Source organism: Uloborus diversus, chromosome 6 (genome assembly GCF_026930045.1).
Source record: "Uloborus diversus isolate 005 chromosome 6, Udiv.v.3.1, whole genome shotgun sequence".
Lineage (NCBI taxonomy): Eukaryota > Metazoa > Arthropoda > Arachnida > Araneae > Uloboridae > Uloborus > Uloborus diversus.
The window spans coordinates 70,340,524-70,366,254 of NC_072736.1; the positions used below are offsets into that span (position 1 = coordinate 70,340,524).

At 30.6% G+C, this 25,731-nt stretch overlaps 1 protein-coding gene across 1 annotated transcript in view; it reads right to left on the minus strand.

The window, feature by feature from the left end:
* LOC129223742 (A-kinase anchor protein 1, mitochondrial-like) overlaps positions 1–25,731 on the minus strand; it is an 82,716-nt gene that overhangs the window by 13,499 nt on the left and 43,486 nt on the right. The window contains exons 4-6 of the mRNA XM_054858100.1: positions 21,669–21,805; positions 16,654–16,831; positions 4,517–4,664 (exon numbers count right to left, since the gene is read on the minus strand). Of these exons, the coding sequence (XP_054714075.1) occupies positions 4,517–4,664; positions 16,654–16,831; positions 21,669–21,805 (463 nt within the window). The remainder of the gene's footprint in view (positions 1–4,516; positions 4,665–16,653; positions 16,832–21,668; positions 21,806–25,731) is intronic.

The window sequence follows — 25,731 nt, forward strand, 5'->3', positions numbered from 1 at the left end:
GAAAAATATTATATTCCTAAAACATTAACTATCATACAAAAATTATGAAAAACCAGTTATGGAAGCAGCAACAGTAAAATTTATAAACCAATTATATTACGTAGTAAATGATTTACAGTCAACTCTTGATTATCCGTGAGTGGTTTATCTGCGGAGCGAATTATCCGCAATATTCCACAATTTTTTTATTTTTTTTTGCCCATACGCTATTTACTGTTTTCGATTTGTGCTACTTACTGATTTTTTGATCTATAGTTCTTACACACACTAACAAGTGACTAAACCAGTCTTATTCGATCCCCACCCCCCCATGCATTTTTGGTGTAACCTAGCTTGATCTATTTCCGTTAACCTGTTTGCACCAATCGCTCACTTATGTGGGTAATTCGTTTGAATTAATGAGTGATCCTTTTTTAGCTTTTACCAGGGTTCATACTCTATCAAGGCAAAAAAATTCCATGACTTTTCCAGGACTTTTCCATGACTCCGAAAAAAAAATTTCATGACCTTGTTACATGAACCTAGATTTTGGTCTTTATTCACATTCATGCATTAGATGTTTTTAGAAAACATTTTGAATGAATAGTACTATTCAATATCAACAGTAAGAAAATATTATAAAAAAAGAAAAATGAATTAAAATTTTTAATTTAGAAATCTTGTTGATGAAAACGTTTACTGATGTTTTTGACAATGACATAAAGCATTGAACACATAAAATATTTATGAAATACAGAAATCAAGTAGTCATCATTTATAAGAAAACTATATGCAGTGTAATTTACACTGCTCGTAAAAAAAAATTTTTAAGTCGAATCACCATACACCCAGTTTAACTTCTAAAACACTTTTTTTCTTTCAGTATCTTCCGCATGAATTTTCACTTCAATTTTAGAATAGCAAGTAATTATCTTATAAAATATATTTCACAACATTCTTCATTTAAAATTCTTGACATTGCAAATTCTGTTCAAGGTCCAGATAAATTTTTTCTTCAGCAGTTTTTCTTATACACATTAATAGATAAAAAAAATAAATAAATAAAAAGAAATAAAATTAATTTAAAAAAAAAGTTACTTCATTACATTTTTTTAAATTCTTGGATTTTTAAATCCAATTCATTGTCCAAATTTTCTAGGGCTTGTTTTTTTTTCCCTGGCTGCTTTTCTAAAACTGTTTGGTGCAAGTAGCAATTTCTTTGTTGTTCTGTTTAGATGTTAAAGCTTCATTATAAAAAAAATTTTGCAATCTTAAATTCAGAGTATTTTTTGCTTTTAAATTATCTTTATGTCTTTTAGATTTTGAATGACTGGTTAGAGCTGCTTCTCCCATATTTAAGATATCAAATGATTTCCTGCACAATGAACATTGTGCTTGAAATTGCTTCTCATCATTTAGCACCCAATCTGAAAATTCCTCCTTCATCATTCAATTGTAATTAAAAACATTTTCCAGGCATATTTCTTTTTTTACTTAAACTGGCTCAATTTACAAATTTTAGCAAAAACATGCTCTATGCTGATAAAAAACAAAAGTACCTTACCGGACATCTTCAGTAATGGAAAGAGAAAAATGAAATAATATGGAAAAATTATTTAAAAAATTAAAGAATTCAGCTAACACATTTTTTAAAGGATAAATATAACATATTCACATGGTTTCGGTTTCGATATTGAATGTAAATCAAGCCACAGAAACATAGGAGGACCTCATTCCTCAATTTACTAAAGGCAAAGGGTTGCCAGAAGTTTAAGAGAGAAAATAGCTCAAAATGCCCCCAAAAGTAGCCAGAGAGAAAAGTCGCTCATTTTATTTTTCTTTTAACTTCAACTGAAAGTTATTTTTGTTCAGAAAAAGGAAAAATTTGGAAAAATCGGCGATTTTTCGTACAGATTTGAGTTCAAGCTTGGCGCCCTTTCAGAAGTGAGCATACTGAAAAAGTAGCCAATCTGGCAGCGACCCGAATACCTCCCACCTGCTCCCACTCCTGCCTCACTCTCTGAAATCCGCCCAAAGGATTCTGGGGTCCCAAAAGCCTGATGCTAAAAATAGAATTTCAACTTCTACTAAGGGAATGGAAGATGGGGGTGGGGGGGGGGAGGATCACTTCACAGCATGCTTGTGCTGCTGTGTGCTTGCTGACTTCTGACTTCGCGCTTTTTAATAAAATTTAAAAAATGAATAATGCATTTCATCTGGAACTTTTTCCATGAAATTTAAATTTTTCCATGACCAAAAATAATTTTCCATGACTCAAATAATTTTCCATGACTTTTCCAGGTCTGAAATTTGTTTATTTTTTTTCCATGACTTTCCAGGATTTCCATGACCCGTACGAACCCTGTTTTACATACTGTGTGTTTTTACATACACTGTTATCATTTTAGCTATAATTTAAATGTATGCGAGTGTTTTTGGTCTTGTTAAGCTGTTATACACAATAGTAACCACTTTTTCTGATTATCCACCAATCTACTTGTCCGCGGTTACAGTGCCACCCTATACCGCGGATGATTGGGAGTTCACTGTAGTAGCTTTATTTGCATCTGGATGAACAAATAAAGTTAGAAGAAAACAGAGACTGGCAAAAATGTTTATCAGGTTGTAAGATGAGCGATGAGTTTTTAAAGAAATTTCAAATAAAAGTAGATGATTTTTATTACTTCCTTTTCTAAGTTCTTCCTCTTTATAGAATTAATTGAAAGGCAACAAAAAAGTTCACAAGACTACAAATGTCAAATTGTTTTTTTTTTCCAACTAACCCCATGCTTCATAGCAGAATGAGGAAAGCTAATTAATCGATAGAAATTGTTAATTATACGGCTGAAAGAAGAGTTAAATTAATAAAGAAATTATACCACCCATTTACAAAAAAAAAAAAAAACAACTGATTTTAAAGACATCGCAAAGAGAAAAAAAATGCATTGAAATCATTGAGGGGGAAAAACATTTTAAAAGTTTTTTTTTTTTTTAAATAATTTTTTTAGAATGTTTTCAGGCCAATTCAGAAACGACAACTGAAAATTTTCAGATCACAAACACCCCTGCAAACATTCAACAATAACTTGCATTATGTTCAAAGTAAAAGAGGGGGTAAGCCCACTTCTAGCCCACACTGTATATCTATACTAATAATATAAAGCAGTAGAGTTTGTTTGTTTGAATGTGCTAATCTCAGGAACTACTGGTTAGAGTTGAAAAATTATTTTTGTGTTAAATAGTCCATTGACTGAGGAAGGCTATAGGCTATATAACATCACGCTATGACTAATAGGAGTGCATCAGCAATAAAAAATATTATGAAAACAGGAAAATTTATATTATAATATAAAATGTTTGGAAGGCAGAATATGAGTAGCCACGGTGGCTCGACCTGAAAGTGTGGGCTTTGTGATCCAGTGGGCGTAGGTTCGAGTCAGCCATGAGACAAATCTTGAAAGTATTTTTTGGAGAAAATCCTAAACTATGCTAAAAATGGTTCGTAAAAAAAATATTGTATACGTATCCTTGTCTTATTTTTCTTATTAATTATCAAATAATATAAAGTTGAAGAGTTTGCTTGAAGGCACTAATCTCAGGAACTACTGGTTCAAATTGCAAAATTACTTTTGTGTTGAATATTCCATTTATTGAGGAAGGCTATAGGCTATTTTTTTTAAAAATCAGATTGACAAAATATTTGTAATTGCAAATAAAATGTTTAATCAATTATTTAGTTCTATGAATTCATAATAGATGGCAGGGTAAGTTAACTCTTCAAGAGGGGGCTGGTCGACAGTGTCAATAGCTGCGAGGAATCATGCTCATGAATTGCTGTTGTGATCAGCAAACAGATTTTTGAATGCGTTTTCTTTTTTTTTTTGATGTTCAGGTACATAATTTGATTTTGTAGAATTTTTTTATTTGGTTTTGTTTTCCTTATTTCTTCAACGTTTGTTTTGTTCTTATGGTTGAAGATAGTTACTTATCTAAGTAAATAATTTGATTTGTCATACTATTCAATTGTGATGGTTCTTTATAACGTAATTACATAATATTACGTAAAACGTAACGTAAGTTAAATGTAACACATGTTAAATGTTATAACGTAATATTACGTTAAAAAATATAGCAGTTTATTTGGCGAAACACTTTAAATTGCAAGGGGGGGGGGGGACTGCTTCACTCGCTAAAGGGCATGGTTATAGTAGCACAGTTACTTGGCGCATTAAGTGATGAACTATGTTGTTGAAAGATTATTTTGAGTTTTAAAGCTACTGTTAATATTTTTATGTGTTTTGGCGAATAGTTTTAAATTTGAAAGACTTAACTGGTCTTTTAAAAAAGTGTGTAGGCATTTTAGTTGAAGAAAAATGATCATTTCACATCAAAAGGGGGGCAAAGAGGGGGGGGGCACGGATTAATTTTGTTCAAAGAGTTTTCTCTAACTTCTTAGCATGGGCATCGCCGTGCGGGTACTGCTAGTGCATAACAATACAAGTTTGAAAATCATCAATGAAACTGGAAGAATTTTTACCTGATTTGTCGAAGTGATGCAGGGGAAACTTGAGAAAAGCCGCCATAGTCTACAAATTTTATACCACATTCAGCTCCATTTTCATACACACATATCACTTGAGCTCTGTACCATCCTCTCAGGATTGGAGCAGCACAAATAACACCAGCTGTAAAAATGAATATTTAATAAGAATGTTATTTTTTTGAACTGCACATTTGGTTTTTAAAATTTGTTAGAATGTCAAAGATGTTTCCCTTAACTCAATACTGTCAAACATGTTTAATAAACAAAATCACAGATTACGTTTGTACCGAAACCTAACACAAATAAGACACAATAATTTGTATACATGTATTTCAGAGTTATGAGGAAACCTTTCTTTAGCAAAATATTGAAAGGAAAAAAAAAAAAAAAGAATTCTTTTTAATATTTCTAGCTATTTTTCTGACATTGCTTACTGTTTTGTTTTGATGAAGATGTTCCTCGTAAACCCAAACACAAAAGTATGCATCACTTATGTTTGAATGAATGAAGTCTACAGTTGGTAAAGCAAAAAACAGATAATCTATGTAATAGAGTATGTAGTTTAACGTTGAATATTTAATTATTGCATCAAACGTTACTTTTAATATAGCTGTCACTGAGTGTGACTTTAGATTTTAAAAAATATTGTCAGAATGACTTAAGATGCTATAAATGTTGTAACATAAAGCTGGTTCCCAAATTCAACTAGAATAAAATATTTATTAAACATCAAGGAGTCTCAATACATTATATGACAATCCATTTTTGTTTCAATTAAAATTTTCATAACAAGTTTCAAAAGTTCATTCTTCTCCTCTCCCTCTTAGAGGGTTAAACTGTTTGGAGGGTCAAAAATACCGACTTTACAGACCAAAATTTAGAAAATGCTGAAGAATACTGACTAAAATTTTTAAATGTAACAAACTTTGGCGAAGCAAAAAAAAAAAGAGTATTGTACTTAGTGAAATAGAAGCTACCTTTATTTGTAATGTGCAGCAACATATTGTAAAGTTAATTTGGTAAAATTTGACTGAAAGTTGTGAGTTTAATTTATATATTTGCTGTATAATGAAGAAAACTTTTCTGACACTAGGAGAATAAATTAAAATATCTTGCAACTGTTCAAAATATTATTAAGTGATTGAGAGTAGTTTTTCATTCACATTCCTCTTTCTTTGAAAACTCACTGGAAAACAACTTAAGAAAACTTCTGAAATCAGAAAATACAAAGTGAAAAAAATATATAAATTGTACATTTAACCCCGTTAATTTTTCATAAAACAACTCTTAATAGTACACAGAACACATTTAGAAGATAGTTTAATTACTGATTTAGCAAATATTTTTGCATGGAAAGAAACTCCACCCTGTTCCAAAAATATAGAAAAAGCATAAAATAAAATTGATGGTAAAAATACTAGTGGAGGGGTTTTTATCGCATATGTGTGAAACAATAAACTGTACGTGAAACACAAAATAGGGTAATTTATTGAAAAAAAAAAAAAACGTGTTCAATTTTAAGAAAACTAGAAAATAGGATTTCCAATAATTATAGACACTTTTTAATTTGTAAATTATATTTAAGGTTGAGAAATGTAGAAACAAATCTTGATATTAAATGGTGCTTCAATTACTTCTTGAACCAGGGCTGTGGAGTCCAAGTCGAACTGATTTTGGGGTAAAGGAGTTGGAGTCGTTAGAAAACATGCCGACTCCGGGCTTCTTTTTTTCTTTCCTTTTCACTGACTCTCCTTGCATTTTTTAAAAATTGACTACCAATTGGTTCGATTACATGTATAAAAAGATACTAATGAGAAAATAACTGCCATTATGGCAATCAGCCAGCTTGAGTGCTTACCGAACTTTCTGTAACCGTCCTCTATTTCGATTGCTTTTTAACGTAACTAGTAGCAATTGTCAGCAAACGGTTTTGTTGCCTAACATTTTCAAGTAATCACTTTCAAATAAAAATAGAAATATAGTGTTTTGTTCGATCTCAGTTATAAAATAGTAAAGGAAACATAACAAATTAGTAAGTCGAGGCCCGTAGCTAAGGTTGAAACGTTTAAGGGTGATCAACAAATTCAAAGAAGTTCTAGTGCGAAAGTACGAATCCAAAAAATTCGATGAAATAATCTAATGTTTTTTTCTTTATTAAGACTATTTCTATAAGCTTGGTTCTCACTAAAAAGTATGGAACAAAATAAGTGTAAATGATTTCTTGATTACAACACACAATAATTGCAGTTAATCTTAAAATCTTTATATTAAGGTTAATTCTAAAGCAGCCCATAAAATTTAAATTAAAAATTTAGCGAAGAAGAAATATAGGTATAGTAAAAGCTATTCGTACAAATTTGTATACCGCCGCATTTTGTGCAAAATTAGCTCCTGACGTATATGTGGCCTATTTTCGTTGAAATTTTATTGATAAAATATAATTTAAAATATATTCACGAAAATTTTCAGAATTAAAATGTTTATATTTTTTTATAAACTCTGAAATTAACTTTGGGTGTAATCTACCAGATGGGTGTCACCCGGGGCAAACCACCCCCTCTCAAGAACTTGGATTTAGAAAAAAAGGCTTTTTTTTCTCTCAAACTACAGCTTTCAAAAATTGAAAGCACATGATTTGATCAATATTATATATATTTGTTAAATATTAAAAGGGGGCTTACAATAAAAAACAAAATGCGAAATTTTTATAAAAAAGGAATTAATATTTCAATCTCTGCTTAGAGGTTTTCCCCCTTCCCCTGAAGGGGGAAGGGGGAAAACCAATAGGGGAGTTGAAATATGGGTTTGTGGGAAATGTTTCAATAAGGGAGTTGAAAAAATACAATTAAAATTTTTTTTAAAAAATGCGGAGTCGGAGTCGGCCATTTTCCTTCCGACTCCGCAGCCCTGCTTCTAACACACAGTTTTCCATCATAAGTATCATGTTTTGCATATTTATAGGGAGGTCCTGTGTCGAAAAATATTGGCTTCCAGTTTCATGTAATTTTGGTGCTAGATTTTGCCACATGTTTTACATTGGATTTAAGTTAGGATTAAGTGATAGCCAGTCTTTGACATTGATATTATTCATGTTGAACTACATATTTGTTAAGTTAGACACATGAATAGGCACTTTGTCTTGCTAAAATAGTTTGGTTCTCCCAACGAATCCTACACTGGAATAAAATACCCTCTAATACTCGCTAATAGTTGCAAAAGCTAATTTTCTTGCTACAAATCGCAAAAAATGTTAATCGATTAAATCCAAAACCACTATAAAATTCTACATTTAAACTGGGCAAAATGATGTATAACGGTGACAAATGGCTGTCAACAATATTCAGCACTGAGAAAAAGTGGAAGTTGGATTTTAAAGTTGACAGCAAGATGTAGGTTCAGTAATGACTTCGGATGCCTCTGGATTCAATGGACAAGCATTTTTGGCAATTTGTATCTAGAAAATGAATTAGAACAACTACCAGCAAATATAAGGTGGCCACTTGTTTAAAATTCAGGATTTTCTGGGAGGATCACTCTGAGTATTTCAGCAAGACAAAGCACCTAGCCATGTGCCTAGCAATAAATGTGTAGTTCATCACGAAAAAGATCAATGTCATGGACTGGCTATTGCTTAGACTATACCTCAAAACTTAAATTTTGAATTGGTAGCCAATGGCTACCAGATCCTCACAAAATGGTAGCCAAATCTCAAAAAATGATAGCCAAACTTTATTTTAATTTAAATTATTTAATTTATTTTATTCCGTTTATTTATTTAGTATGTGTGTATATGTCATTGGCGTAGCAAAGAACGTTTCTTATAAAATAATAATTAAAAATAAATAAGTAAATAGAAAATATTTAAAAAAAATAAATAAAATAAAAAGCGAGCTAAAAAGAAAAAAGGAAAAGAGGGTTGAGGAAAAATTTTGGGGGAATTGAACTTGGGGGGAACGGGCACCCCTGCCCAGATATTATTTAACACATCTTTTTCAAACTATAATCTACATTAATTTATCTTTAAGCAAAACACATCACGATAACAAAATAAATAAATAAAAAAGATTGTTAGTATTATTAATTTTTTTCAGCTTTCAAAACTTCTAGAAACATCACAGCTTTCAACCAAAAGACGAGTTAGTTCCTTGATAAAGAAAACAACAAAATACCAAAAACTTGAACAGAATGTAAAACCTAAATCATTTGCGATTCTACAAAAATATTTTTTTGTTTTTACAAATGCATGCAGAATTTTATAAAAATGAATAAATAAAAGAAAAGTAAACAATATAAAACAAAACGAAAAAACAAAACAAAAAATGAAATAAAAGATCCAGCAGAAGAAAAAAAGGGTTTCAGCCGTATTCTTTCCACCTTCTCTAGACGCAAGGATGCCATTTTTTTTTATTATTTATGTGTTTTATAAATACGATTGTACTTCTCTTTATTTATTTTGGAACACACATTTTAATCTTCTAACTGGTGAACATAGACAATCTACAACGCGGCGCCATTTTGAAAACGCGAGACGCCATTTTGAAAATTTACTGCGAAACGTAAAAATAACAACTTTTTTTAGGGGAAATAAAGTAAATAAACGGATATGTCCTCTCCTCCACTGGTTTTATATTTTAAAAAGAAAAAAAAGGAAAAACAAACAATATGATTAAAACAAAAAATCAAAAATCTTGCAAAAAAAAATTTTTTTTTAGCGATATAGTTTTTACCTTGTCTCGGTGCATTTTGACTCAAAGGCGCCATTTTTGTTTATTCATATGTAAACCAAACGTACAAGATTATTTCTTTAAAATTCTTTTTATTTTGGAAAGGACATTTTCGTCTTAACTGGTAAACATGAACAATAACAACGCGACGCCATTTTGAAAACGCGTAGTTTAAAAATACCGCAAAACAAAGAAATAGCCATTTGTTAAGGAGAAATAAAGTTGAAAAATGAATTTAAGATCAAAAAAGCATAATTTATTAAATTGGTGCATGAAATTTGTCTATTTTTAGAAAGCCCAGTTTTCGAAATAGCAAGTTTTGTAACGAATTTGCCATCGTGATTGCGATTTTTGTTTTCTATTCAGAACAAGAACACATAGCACAATTGGACAATACTCCCCCCCCTTCCCTCCTTCATCCCCGGCGATCCGATAGCCGAACTTTTAGTGGACAAAAGAATTTGGGGAAAGGTCATAAGTCAAGACTATAGGTCAGGGAAGGTTGCATTGGCGAATGGTAGCCACATTGGCGACTGAAGTGAATATAATGGTCGCCAAAATTTGAAAATTGGTCGCATTTGGCGACTGGCGACCGCGAGTTTTGAGCTTTAGCTTAGACCAAACTTAAATTCAATGGAAAAGGTATGGGAACATCTAGTAAGAAAATTATATGAAACTCAGCGCCAATATTTTTTGACCAAGGACTTTAAATGAGTGATAGAGCAATCATGGCATAAACCACTATAAACTCCCCTTCTCCCCCAAACGTAATGAAAAACTTGATATTTTTGATGGAAAACTGTTTGAAGTAATTAGGGGTAACATAATCACAATTTCATATTTGTAACTGCATTTCTCAACCTTAAATATAATTTATTAATTAAAAAGGGTCTATAATTGTGGGACACCCTTTTTTCTGTTTTTCTAAATAATTTCAGCACATGTTATTTCCTATAAATTAACACTAACTTGCGTTTTAAGTACTATTTATTCTTATACACATATGAAATAAAAATCCCTCCCCCCCATTTATATTTTTACTGTGACCTTTATTTTACACTTGCGTGTATATTTTTGGGACAGGTTCTAAGTTCACTAAAACTACAAGAACTTCTGATGAAAGTTAAAGGCAACAAATAAATATAGCAATTTAAACATAACAGTTTTTGAAGTCTTAAACAAACAGGTTGGCGAAATTAGGTTACTTCATTGGCAATTTAAAGTCTTTTTTGGCATTTAAAAAAAGTTTATCAGAAAATGAAATGACAGTGAATTTTTTCTTAAAATTATTTATTAAATTTGTAGGAAAAAAAAACAATTTTACTGACTAAATTATGTAAATACTGACTTCTACAGACCAATTTTTAAAATACTGAATTTTACTGACCAGTTTCATACCCTGAGACTCTCTAATAATTTTCAGTTCTATTTTCCTTCCCCTCTTTTAATTTTCTTTTGGCTCGTAACATTTAAAAAAACTTTTAAGCCTAGTTTTGTTTAGGAATTTCAAGATTGTTTTCATAGACAAATTAATAATTCTAAGATAGCAACAGCTAAAAAAAAAAAAAAAAAAAAAAAGCTGATGGGTGCATCACATGACTTCCTTTTACGCCAATTTAATCATAATAGCGCCTTGGAGTAAGCAAGGAAGCACTAAATATTTTCACCCCTAGTTTCTTGCGAACCGAAGCAAAAAAAGTTTTACACATATTTATTTCCCCATTATTGGTGATTTTAATGTGATTCAGTGGTTACCTCTTTCGCCAAATTTTTCTCCAAGTTGGCGACAAAACTTGGCAGCCAAAAGCTTGAGGATGACAAATTATAACACCACTTCAGTTAGCATTGAAACTAACAATGATTTCCCCCCCAAAAAGTGTTGAAGACCCCCTTAGGAACATCCGAATGCAACCATACCGTTTTTGAGTTATGCGAGATACATACACACATACATACGTCACGAGAAAACTCGTTGTAATTAACTCGGGAATCGTCAAAATGGATATTTTGGGTGTCTGTATGTTCCTAGGCATGTATCCACGTGTGGTCGAGTCGGAAAAAATGTCTCAACATTCATTCTGGGGTGAACAAAATGGAAATTAAGGCCGATTTTTGAGTGAAAATTTTTTCGCCAATACAATACTTCCTTTTTTGTAAAAGGAAGTAAAAAGCAGTATTGAAGAGCATACGGTATAATCAATGCGATTGATACTTCAGAATCAATTTCCCACTGACTCAATGTACAAATCCTTAACTGGCTTTCAAGTATACCTCAAAACTCAAATTTTGAATTGGTAGCCAATGGCTACCAGATCCTCACAAAATGGTAGCCAAATCTCAAAAAATTATAGCCAAACTTTATTTTAATTTAAATTATTTAATTTATTTTATTCCATTTATTTATTTAGTGTATGTGTATATATGTCATTGGCGTAGCAAAGAACTTTTCTTATAGAATAATAAAACAAATAAGTAAATAAAAAATATTAAAAAAATAAATAAAATAAATAGCGAGCTAAAAAATAAAAAAGGAAAAGAGGGTTGAGGGAAAATTTTGGAAGGGGGGGGGGAATTGAACTTGGGGGGGAACGGGCATTCCTGCACAGATATTATTTATCACATCTTTTGGAAACCATAATCTGCATTAATTTATCTTTAAGCAAAACACATCAGGACAAAAAAATAAATAAATAAAGATTGTTATTATTATTTTTTTTTTCAGCTTTTAAAACTTTTAGAAACATCACAGCTTTCAACCAAAAGATGAGTTAGTTCCTTGGATAAAGAAAACAACAAAATACCAAAAACTTGAACAGAATGTAAAACCTAAACCATGAGATTCTACAAAAATATTTTTTTGCTTTTTCAAATGCATGCAAAATTTTATAAAATTCTAAGCCTGAATGTCAAAAAATGAAATAAAAGATCCAGCAGAAGAAAAAATGGGTTTCAGTGGTATTCTTTCCACATTCTCTAGACGCAAGGGTTCCAATTTTTTTTATTTATGAGTTTTATAAATAGGATTGTACTTCTCTTTATTTATTTTGGAACAGACATTTTCCTCTTCTAACTGGTGAAAATGGACAATCTACAACATGGCCCCATTTTGAAAACGCCTGATGCCATTTTGAAAATTTACTGCAAAACTTAAAAATAACAATTTTTTTAGGAGAAAAAAAGTAAATAAACGAATATGTCCTCTCCTCCAGTAGGTTTTATATTTTTAAAAGAAAAAAAAAAGGAAAAACAAACAATATGATTCAAACAAAAAATCAAAAATCTTGCAAAAAAAAATTCTTTTAGTGATATCATTTTAATCTAGTCTCCATGTATTTTGACTCAAAGGTGCCATTTTTGTTTGTTCATACAGTGGCTCCCAAAAGTGTTCGTACACTTTGAAATTTTTTAGTAAAACCAAAATAAAGCGAAACTGAATTCGAATATGAAGTCCAATATTTTTTTACATCATTCCTATGTCATTCTAAATAAAACCCTGTAATTTTTAAAAAAATATTTATGGATCTTTTTGAAATGAGTCAAAAAACAAAAAGACAGAGAAATACAACGCCACAAAAGTCATCGTACACTCAAATATTTTCGAATGAATTCGTGATTAAAACTATCATATGTCTTTTTTTTTAATTATTATTTTTGCATTGTGTTCACCCTTAAAAATCATTTGGATTGAATTTTTTGTTTATTTATTCCTTAATATTGTGCTTATTACTTTAAAATGGCTGGTATTCGTAAAAAACCAGAAACACCATTCGAAATTTGAATTTTTTTCTCACAGTATAGCTAAATTGGATTTGAAATGTCTCTAAATTATTTATTTAATTCCATTCAATAGTAAAGTGCTTGATAAAATGCTTTAAAGAAAAGAATCGAATGAAAAATAAGGTAAGAAAAGGTCAACCGGCAAAGTTGACAAAGCGTGATCGGTGATTTATAGTTAAAACATTTATGAAGAATACACATTTGAGTGCTGTAAAAGTTTCTGCACAGTTAAATAAAAATTTTTACATTATATTTTCCCCTAAACTTGTTCGCCAAGTTCTCTGATTAGCTGGATTAAATGGGAACTCTTCCCGCAGAAATTTTCTTGGCCGTGCGAAAAACAGAAAGCTTACGCTTTTCATCGCAAAATCAATGATAAATAAGCTCAAAATGTTTTGGAATTAAGTCTTACTTTTAGACAGGGTTGGCTTTTTGCCGGCAGAAACTGGTTTTTGCCCTGCCAGTGGCAGAAACTGGTTATAACCGGTAAAAACCGGCAGAAACTGGCAAAAACTAGAAAACGTTTTTAATAGCTCTAGTAATTACTTAATGACAGGCAATTAAGTAAAATAAAAAATATAACTACATTTCGTCATTGCAAAAACTTAATATAATAGTTATTTAATAATTAGTGTAAAAATATGTTAAATAACAAGACTGACATTTCCAGAGCAAAGTAAAATTTATCATTGTTGAAATTGCTATGTGTTAGAAATTTTAGCCTTGTAATGTTGTAAGTAACAAATTTTTCAGTTTGTTGTTTATAATTATTTTGTTTTCATTTAATATAAAGTGTAATATATCAAATATTTAAATACATAAAGATTTGTTTTATTTCATTAAACTCTAAAATTCAGAAATTTGTCATTTTACACTTAATATGACTTGAGAATAAAGCTATTCTCAAGGAGTTTAATCAAGCAGTTACTGATAATCAATTACTCGCCTATATGCTCCATCCAAAGTTTTTTGGAGTAAATTTATCATGTAATCAAGAAGAAATATCACAAATATTAACCCTGATTATGTACCTTATACCATAGCTTTACAAAACAAATTGGCCCCTTTTCCTGAAACCTATTTTTCCAATCAAGTTGTAACAACTACTCCAGCTACCACATGGTGGTCCAGTTTGAAAAAATGTGCTATAGATGAAAGTTTTGTGAATCTTGCTTGTTCTTTGAGGATAATGCCAGCTAGTTCTGCTGGGATTGAAAGAATCTTCTTAAATTTCTACTTTGCGCACAACAAATTGAGAAACTGTTTAGGTTTAGAAACAGTGTCAAAACGTTAATTTTGTTACACGCTGCAGCAGTGTAAAAACAATGTAAAATTTGATTTTGAATGGTGATAGTGTTGTAAATAAATTGTATTTGAGTTAATATTCAATTATTTTTCTCATACATTTTCTATTGTATGTCAGGAATTGCATTTATGTCATTTTTTGAGTTTCTGCCAATGTTGTAAATAAATTGTATTTGGGTTAATATTCAATTATTTTTCTCATACATTTTCTATTGTATGTCAGGAATTGCATTTATGTCATTTTTTGAGTTTCTGACAGTTTCTGCCATAAATGTGGCAAAAACCGCCTCGGCAGAAACCTGCCAACCCTGCTTTTAGATTAAAATAAATTTAACATTTTTGGTTAAATTGTTGTATAATTGTAAGTAGAAGAAAAAATTAGGAACTTAATCTTAAGAACTTAGTTGGCCCAGTTAATCAGGACAGTGAAGGTCCGATTGCAGGTGCATATCAGCAAAAGGACTTGGTAATTTGGAATTTTTTGATAAAATAATGATTAATGTTGTTCGTTTAAATGTTTTAAAAACCAATTTTAAACTCTTAGGCAGAAATTTGGTTATCGGAAACAATTTTGTTTTTTTATCAAGATAACGACAAGAAGAACACGGTTTTCAACGTTTGCGTCTTGTGCCTCAAAAATTGTCCTAAAGTTTAGAAAATACCCCTTCAATCTCCAGATTTGAACTTAATGTAACATATTTAGAGATATCTGGAGGCTAGATTACGAAAATATGGCTTTGAAACGAAAATAGAGCAAGAAACAGTAAGACTCGAAGTGTGGTTGAACACTTACTCAGAAATTACGCAAAAAGACATAAAAAAGAATGAAATCTATTTCAAGACGTTTAAAAGGTGTTGTTGATACTGCATGATATTCTACTAAATAGTAACTTAATAAAAAGTTAGATTGTTTAATAATATATAGAAATTTTTTAAAGTGTACAAAGACTTTTGTGAGATAAAATTTCTGGCACTTTTTGGTTTTTGACTTTTTAAAAAATTAAGTTTTAATATTTTTAAAAAAAAATTCATGTAGTTTTGTTGAAAATTGATCATACATCTTATAATAAAATACCTATTCCGAAACATTAATTCTAACAAATGGATAGGGTCCTATTTTAGTGAAAGTTGTAGGTGTATGAAAACTTTTGGGAGCCAATGTATGTAAACCAAATGTACAAGATTAATTCTTTTCATTTATTTTGGAAAGGACATTTTCGTCTTAACAGGTAAAAATGAACAATCTAACAACGTGACGCCATTTTGAAAACGCGCAGTTTAAAAATACCGTAAAACGAAGACATAGCCATTTGTTAAGAAGAAATAAAATTGAAAAATGAATTTAAGATCAAAAAAGCATAATTTACAATTTAAAATTTGTCTATTTTTACGATCGCGTGTAAAGAAAGCCGAGTTTTGGAAGTAGCAAGTTTTGTAAGGAATTTGCCGTCGTGATTGCGATTTTTGTTTCTATTCAGAACAAGAACACATAACACAATTGCATATAAATATAATAATATTTAAAATACATTAAATTACTTGCATTTCGTGGTAAAATAATTCTTAATGCTGGACGTAAAGACATCAGAAAGAAGACCAATACTCTAACCCCCCCCCCCTCCTTTTTCCCCGGCGATCTGTTAGCCGAACTTTTAGTGGACAAAAGAATTTAGGGAAAGGTCATATGTCAAGATTATAGGTCAGAGAATGGTAGGTCATTGGCGAATGGTAGCCACATTGGCGACTGAAGTAAAAAGAATGGTCGCCAAAATTTGAAAATTGGTTGCATTTGGCAGACTGGCGACCGCGAGTTTTGAGCTTTACTTTCAAGGTATGTGTTTTACAGGGTGGCCAACTGCTCCACATTTTGAGGGGTTGTTCCATAAAAATAGCAAAACTCTGCAGCTCAGCAAAGAAGTTATTTTGCTTCGATTTCCCGTTTGGTCTTAACTCTGACTAGGCTTACCAAAAATTTTAAGATTTTGATAAAACTAAATTTATTTTTATTATACTTTGCTAGTTTCTTATGACAGGCATGCAAATATGGGAAATTAAAGATGCTTATAATCAAAGCATAATATATTGTTTAAAGCTGTTTTATTAATTCAAAAATAATAATTTTATGCCAGTGCTTAAAATAATTTTAAAAGCTCAAAAACAAACTTAGATAAGAGGCTTGAATCTTTTACATTGATTTTTATACAAAAAACAGAGCTGCTCTGCAAAATTTCAAAATGCTCCTCAAAATCACCACAAATGCTGCTCTAATAGTTCCTACAAGGTTGGCAAATCTGGTTTTAACATAATACTGAAACAGAAACATACCTTCAACTGGATGAGGCAGTAATGGAGTATCCCCCTGAGAGTAACAATTGATCATGCACTGATCCAAAGTGCTAAGGGAAGGATACGTTGGATGAGTAGGCTGCTGTAAAAAGAAATGGCCAGCAGACACAAGGCTGGACAGAATGACATCACATGAGGCACCTTCTGGAAGATGGAGCTGAGAAATATATAAAACATAAGATGGTTAAAGTTTCTAATTTCATGAATGCCATAGAAATGTAATAAAGTGAATCATGCAAAAAAGACAGCAAGGGAAAATAAAATGGGTACAGTTTTCCATATTTTGTATTATTATATGATTATTTCATCTTTATTTCTCACATAATACTATATCTCACATTACATTATCCAATGCTTCTTTAAAATTAACCACGTGGTTGGATGGTACCAAAGTCACATCGTAATTGAATCAGAATTTAAGCTATGATCCTTTTTTTTTTTTTTGCTCAATGAACAAAATTTTGAGGGAGAAAGAAATAGTAGTTTCTTAAGCAAAAATAAAATCAACTTCTTCAACATGAATTGTTGATCTTTCAGCTTGCTTGTTTCTTCTATAAAGAAAGCAAAAAATACAAAAAAGGACAGCTATACAATGCATCTATCATTTCCTTAGTTCTAGCCTCCCCTACAAAGGTTGAACAAGGGAAGTGGTTGCGGAATTTGACTGAAGAGCAAGCTGACCAATGACTGAGCTGGTGGTGTATTTTATGTATTTCTGCCTTATCCCTGGACAATAACTTACGTTTTATCTATTGTTTGATTTTATGCAGAAATATTTCAGCAGATTAACTTTCAATTACTCCAGTGAGCCCTCATGGACTAAATTTAAACTATTATTCAGTATACTTAAAGCTGCAATATGAAAATATTTTTTAGAGGGAAAAGATATGCTTAAATAGCACTAAAAATTTTTACAATATAAAGAAGAATATTGGAGGCCTTCAACTTGTTTTCTCCAATCAAAAGATACTTGCTCCAAGACTACACGAGTGCAAATATATATATATATATATATATATATATATATATATATATGTAAAATAGAGTAGAGTAACTAAAATTTAAACAAAGGGAACATGAGTTTTATTTAACAAAATTCTGAAATATTTAAAGAAAGAAAGTGTGAAAGAAGGATACCTTAATTACATCCATTAAAGCAAAACAAGCCGAAAAAACTTTTTGTTTCTTGTTTTTAATCATGAACACTCAAATTATATTGCATACTTTAAAACTTAATAAATCAAGTAATATTGAGTTATTGACATCAATATTGTTACTAAGATGCTAAACATGTTAGTAGAAGGTAAGCTGCATTATAGACTTGCATCATCCACAACTAAAAATTAGATTTTGATACTCTAAAGGTAAAATCAAGTGTTTGAAATGATATTGCACACTGTAAGATTAAATGGATAACAAATCAGTTTAAAAAATGTTCACATCACAAAGGCATAGTCTTTAGGTTATCTTTACTATTTACACTTATTGGAATTTTGTTCCCCCACTCACATTTGTGTCAAGATATTTAATAGTACCCAAAGACTAGAAAATCGTCTGTCAAGGTATGATGGGTGAAAAGAAAATTACTTCTACATTTGAGCAAAGCTTGTTTGGTGATATTTTGATGGTTGAAATTTTAACCCTAGCTCCAGTGGATAGCATTAATTGTTGACCACTTTTTTGTTTCTTCATTCTCTTAAAACGAGTCTTACCAGTAAAACAGTTAAGTTATAAGATCCAGTTCAGCCTTGTCAAAATAAAGCATTTCCCTGAATGTCAAACATTACCAAAAAATGTCATAAAATTATCATGCTATGGCGGAAGTTTCATTGTTGGTGATGTCAGAGCATTACTCAAGCAGTGAATTCGTTATTACAGAAGGAATATCTTTATTTGCATTTCTTTCTGTGACATTTATATCTGAGAGATGTGTTTGGTGATTAAATTTGAAGAAAATAGTAATAATAATAATAATACTATACTTATCACAAAATTAAAATATATTTATGTTTAAGCTAATTTTTTCTTTAGGAAAGGTAATAAACAACCAGAAAGTAAATGAGGTGAAAGAACATAAAAAAATAAATAAAAAAAAATCTCATCCTACACATGTTCGAGTGGGGAAAAAAAATCCAATATTTTTTTTCCTCAGTTTGATTCATTTGAAAAGTGGCAACCCAGCAACTAAAAAAAAATTTAAAGAGCTATATAGTTTTTGAAAAACATTCCTTTACCAAATGTAGAACTGAAACATTACTTTGAGATCTATAAAGAGGCAAGGTGAGCAATGTAGATAAAAGGGGTGGGAATTAAATAAAATTCTACTCTACGTCTCTAGATCACTACCAATATGAAATTCTAAAACCCACCTGTGAGACACAGATGGACAATAATTCAGCGAAATTTACAACGCAGCTATTGAAAATATAAGAGCACGGAGATGGCAACAAGTAAGAGAAATATAAACGGGACCACTAGAATGGAAAGAAAGATGAATTGAAAAATTAAGAACTATGTAAAAATCAGAAAATAAGGTTTAGCAGGGTTGCCACTCAAGTGAGAATCAATGCAGAATCTAGTAAAGAAAACAAAGAAATTTAAAATTAAGCATTAGTATAACTTAAGTAGATATTACAAAACAAAACAAATCAACAGAATTAATGAAGTTCAGGTAAGCTCCAAAAGTGCTTTCAATTCATGTGAACTTAAAGAGTTTTTTGAACAAAAAATTTGGGTAGGGTTTGGTTCAATACTGAATGTAATGTTTTATAAGTTATGTGAGCAGCAACCCTGTTACAGACTATCTGAGCTAATACAAGTTTTATTTAAAACATCACAACCCTAAAAAATTAAAGAAATAAAGAATTCTCAAGGAACTAAAGCATGCGATTATGATAAAACTAAGAAAATCATATCTACATGGAAAATGAGCTCATACAACTGCTCTCTATAGTGGGGAAGAAAAATAAGAAGGACATATGATTTCTTTTAAAATTAATGTGACTGGTTAGTCCCCAAGTTATGTTAGAAGAAGAAAAAAAGTACAAATAAAAGTTGAGATACTTAAACTAGTATAATAAAATATTGGTTAATGATTAGTTAGTGTGGTTAAAATTTTGACCTTTAACAAACATTTTAATGAACATTCCTTCAGAGATTGACTATATGTAAACATTCAATGATCACTTAGCTAACTATCTTTCAAGCAAATTATTAAAAGAAAACTTTCCTTGATGGCTTTTTAATAACCTGTATTTAAACACTATAGCATCCAGTAAGATTTTATACGTAGGTCTGATACAATAAAAATCAATTTTGAAGTTTTATAAAATAATTCCAATCTTTAAATAGCAACTGAGAAATATAAAATATAAAGCAACAACTAATAATAAGGTTTAACTTGAAAATATCTTGAAATAGAGGACAGTCGCCTCCCGTTATACATGAGTTTAATTTAAGCAGATTTGCTAATGCGGTTTAAGATTTAACACCTTTATTTTATTTGTAAACAGATAAATTTGTTCCTTCTTTCAGCACCCAAATTTCTGAGACTGCAGATAACCCGTAATAAACTGCTTTTTGAAGTGGTAATAAATGAGCTTGGGCAATTGGAGACCTTTTTTGCGATTGGTTCCAGAGTTCTTTCAAGAAGTTAAGTTATTAAACTCTCACAATTCAGAGCCCACTGGAAGACAAGCTTTCCGAAGTGACAAAGGATAACGAAACCAGAGAGGATACCGACATCGATGACGCACAACCAAAAGCTTTCACCCTGACAATTTTAAGCCATTCCTTGACAATGTCAAATGATCTTTATGATTTGTTGGGCAAGGGAAATCTTGTCATGGAAGTCACGCGAGTGGTTTTGGAAGCATTAATGCCTCCCGAAGAGAAACAGGAAAATAATTAATGACTGCCAAAAGAAGACCATAACCAGCTCTTTTTAATAAACACTAAGTTAATTCATGTTTTCATTATGCACGTTGTGCATATGTTCCGAAATAAGTACACATTAAAGTTATTATACATATATATATTAATCTATCACAAGAATGCAGTATTTTTTTCATTTACGGAACCTAACCCCTATTTTAGCACTACTATTAAGTCTTAAATTAAGCAGAATTTCTGAGGAGCGTAACCCCTGCGTAAAACAGGAGTCTACTGTACTCAAAATATTTTATAGTATCCTAAGCAATGATTGCACTATGTGTTGGACTATCAACACAACTTATAATAGTAAGAAAATACTGAACAGCTCATTCACAGCATACAGCGACATGTAGTTTTTGGATGATGGCTTTGGATTATGCTGAGTTGTTCAGTATACCTAGGAAGGGAATCTTCTGAACCTCTTCTATATAAGCGACAATGACAATGTTCAGTTTTTTCATACTAAAGCAGCTTTTGGAATATACAATAATGAATTTAAAAAAAAAAAAAACTTTCAGCAGCAAGGTTAACTTTTACCATATCGTAACTGGTTGTTTCTGCACTTTATAAAATCAATTTCTTTTCGTTACTTATACTATTTTTTTAGCCTAAAACCTGGAGCCCTGTTTTGGAGGAGAAAGACTTTTCAAGTTCAAAAATTTATCCTTTATTTGAGCAACTAGTTGAAACACCAAAAATACTATTGCACATATTTCACATCCTTGTGAAATCATAAAAGTAAGAACTTTGATGTGCTGCTAATTCACTCGATGAACTGCAACAACATAGAAAAACATTGCAAAGATCTCATCTTAGAGAATCTTGGAAGACCAGACACCTTGTCCATTAAATTGAAAGTGAAAAAAAAAAAAAAAAAAAACTGATATAGATAAAAAATGAAAACTTAACCTAAGTATTTGTATGACAAATACATTTTGAATATCAGGGATTAATTGATACAAAATTAAGACAAAAAGGAAAAAAAAAGAAAAAAAAACACAGCAATTTTGCTAAACACATCAGAACAATATATAATTTGTATTAACATAACTTTTTCATACCTGCAATGATTCTGGAATAGGTACACCAGTATGGCTGTTGACCAAATTAGTTTGTACTAATGTAACACCCGGAAATTGTGAAGGCGGATACTTTCTTCGAATGATCTCTAGTGCTTCGAGAACATCAGATTTGTTACCTATAAATTTAAATTGCATCACAATTCAGGTTAATATACACATATCGTAGTATGCATAAGGTACAGGAAAGTTTCATTCAACTAATGAATATTCCAATAATACTTGACAGTTCTACATTTTTATCAAAAATTGTAATGCAAACCATTCAAGTAAGATGTTTTTTATGATTAAATGAGTCTACTTTCCTTGTACCAATATTGACTTTGTTAGTTATCTCAAGGCTTCAAAAGTCATTTAAATTATTTCAGAAGCATTACTTCATTAGTTAAAACAATTATTTAAATAAAAAGAAAAATAATAAATGAAAAGTAAGCAGGGTTGGTAAGGTTTTGGACACTATGGTAAAAACCACGCCGTCCTGTCCAAAACCCTTGTGTCCAAAACTGTCCGAAAGTGTCCAAAACTATATTTTTTAGAGAAATTTTATTTTTGAGAAAAAACCAAAAACAGAATAAAATGCATCAAAGTAAAGTTTTATATTGAACATTTATTCAATGTGAACATACTAGTTATTTATGCCGCTGATTTTAATCTAATTACAGAAGTTGAATTCTTAATTTAAATTTGTATGCATGAGTTTATTTTATTTATTTATTTATTGTTATTATTAGTATTATTATTTTTTGATAATGGTAACCAAATTTACTTATGCTTGTGCATGTGTGCAAATGAAAGCGGGGTTGGAGAGGTTTTTACCATCCGGTTCAAAAACCCTTGTGTCCAAATGTGTCCAAAACTATTTTTTAAAAAACGATATTTTGTGAGAAAATATCAAAAACAGAACAAAATGTGTCAAAATTGTTTTTTTTTTTTTTTTTTTTTGACTACTTAATATATTTATTTAATATGAACATTTAAGCATAAATATGTATATAGCTTATATATACAGCAGATTTTAATCTAGTTACATAGAAATTAAATTTGTCATTAAATGTTTCAATTTGTATGCCTGAGTTTCTCTTTTTTGTTTCCATAAACCAAATTTTTGGACATTTATGCATGTGCCGAAAGAAAGGGTTCAAAGTATAGTGCAATAATTGACTTAAATGCAATAAATGACAATTTTTTGTAAATACAGAATGTATTATATTAAAAATATGAACTAAAAAAAGAACACAAGTTTTAAAATATAAGTTGTGTTTAATCATTAATTTCTTGTTCTTTAATCTATGATTTAAAAAATAATTTTCATTAAAACATCACACAAAATTTATTTGCAAAAACCATTAAAAAAAGGAAGCATTTTAAAACATATTGTACATTTAATAACATTCGTTTGAGATATAAATGTAACTGAAATTAGTTGTCTTGTTAGCAATGTGAATTTCCTTTCATGGCTCTACCAACTGTTACAAAAGGAAGTTTTTATGTGATAGAGTTATTGGCATTTTATTTTAAGTAAAATATTTTTTAAATGAACATTTTGGAGAAAAGTATTATCAAATACTCATTAAATCTCACTAATATTTATATTTATGCATTACAAATACTGTAGTAAATACAAATTGATTAGGTTACACCTCTTTAGCTTTAGCATAGTTTTGGACAGTTTAAGACAGTTTCGGACACTTTTGGACGGTAAAAACCAGCTGTCCTGTCCTAAACCGGTTTTGGACAGTCCAAAACCCAACCCTGAAAGTAAGTTATCATTGCAAAAACAATATCAAACTAATTTCCTAAATTGATAGGGCATTATATTCTAGCAAATTCTAACTTATTAAAGTTTCTTATTAAATTAAAAAAAAATGTTATAAGCACAGTAATGGTGACTGTATACAGGCATATATAGTGGTTCTTTTTTCTGTTGGAATGAAACTTTGAAAATAGTAGGTTAATCTTTTTCAGTCTTTATTTTTTATTTTTTTGCTTTTAACTAACCCTTTATTTTTTTTCTAAGGCTAGAAATTTTAATACACTAGTAACCAATAATCAATTTAGTTAAAGCTCTGCATGGGCCTTGCTTTAGAATAATGTTCCTTGCCGTCCTGTTTTATGCTTAGATAGGCCAATTTGTCATGTTAATAATTTTGAAGGCCTTTTCCAGGCGGAAAACTGGTTTAACAAAACAAATGAATCTTTTTCATGAGGTAACAGAATAATTTAGAGAAAATTTTAAAATTTTATTTATGTTTTAATTTAATATTTGTTTAGGAGATCAAATCCACAACAATATTATTTTTACTCTTAGTAAATGAAATAATCAGGTAAGGTGGTAAAAAACAATGCTTTCTATATTTATCTATTCTCTAACTTTCTTTACTCTTCATTCTGTAAAATATATATATTTACTAAATTTGTTTTTTAATGTTATTGCAAGTAGAAATGCAGATTTGTAGTGAACAAGACAATAGGGAAGTTGCAACCTATTAAATGTTCATATTTTGGCTATTGGATATTGTTAATTGACCCTCAAAACTAAAAAATTCACCATCGCCGAATTTTAAAACACCGTGGTTGATTTTAAATGAATTTTTAAAAATCCACGCGCAAAAGTGCGCGCTTCTGAAACGTCACTAGCCTACGTCACAGGGCGCGAACGGGCAGCCTTCCGCCGAAGATCCCTTGTTTTCGCTAGGAATATTTTGAGCGCGCTGATATTTATATTTTTTGGAAATTCAATAATGCTTTTGAACACACTATGGAGACCGGATTTGTTAAAGCACAATCTAAATAATCTTCCTCATGTAACATCAATGAGGATATTCGAATATTTCCGAGAGGATGAGAGGTTTAATGTTCCAGAAACGCGAGGAGTTAAATGCGAGGAGATAGCCTTTTACGTTTCGTCTTCGAAGTCGAATGCGTGACCTTCGGCTTCTGCCCTACCGGAAGGCGCATAACGTCACTTCCTATGCCATCTGACGTCACAGGCGCTTGAACTTTAAAAATTAATTTAAAAAAAACTACTTATCGTATTGCAAAAAATTTTTCACCTATGATGTTCACACATGTTACTCTATCATATAAAAATAAAATTGAAAAATCGAAAACTTCCCTATTTGATGGTTGAAAAAAGTTCCATAAGAGCAGTTTGCAGCAAAATCGGGATTTTTGTATCAAAACCATGCAAAGAATTCAATTTGAGGCTTTTTGACAGAGATTTTAAAATTCTTTTAATTAAGTACACTTTGAGCCACTAAAACTATAATTATTTTTAATTGTTTTTTTCTTTTTAATCAGCACATTAAATTATAACTAAATCTTAATTTAACTTTTTGTTAAACAGCATTTAGTCACATTGGCTCCCTTTTGGAAACGAGCATTAGTTTCCGAGCAGCTTTTTGCAATTTGCTTGACACTTGAAAAATAATTTTTAACAAAGAAGTAAAATACTGACATGTATTAAGAAGATGACTGTTTACTGTTCACCCATTACCCGCTAGTGTTGCGTTGACGCAACGGTTATAATAAATATCCATAGAAACTACACTAGAAATCTAATTTTTTTTATCGATTGCTAGTTTGAATTTAAGAATATTAGTAGAAATATGTTAAATAAAAAAATTGCTTTTTTTTATATATTATAAAAATTGTTTTTTTCACATGGTATTTTTGACTAAATTTGTGATCCAGTTTTCTGTCAGAAAAAATAAAAATAAAAAAGGTTTTGGTTTAGATATGAAATACTTTTAGCCAAGGTCACTTTTTATCAGAACATTCCTCAAAGAAACTGCTCCTGCTGGGGAGGAGGGGGAAGCAAAAACTGGCGTTGCATTGACACAACTTCAGCGAAAAAGGGGTAGACTGACTGCCTGTCTCAATTGCTTTAGGGACTATATTTCATTTCTATTCTGCGCGTTTTGACTGTGGCAGCTTTTTTCGTCTCTGCCTTTCGAAATGCCCAGTACAAGATATCTAACTTTGGAAGAAGCATTGGAACAGATTTTGAAACAAACTCAGATGGTGATAATGAAAATGAAGAATT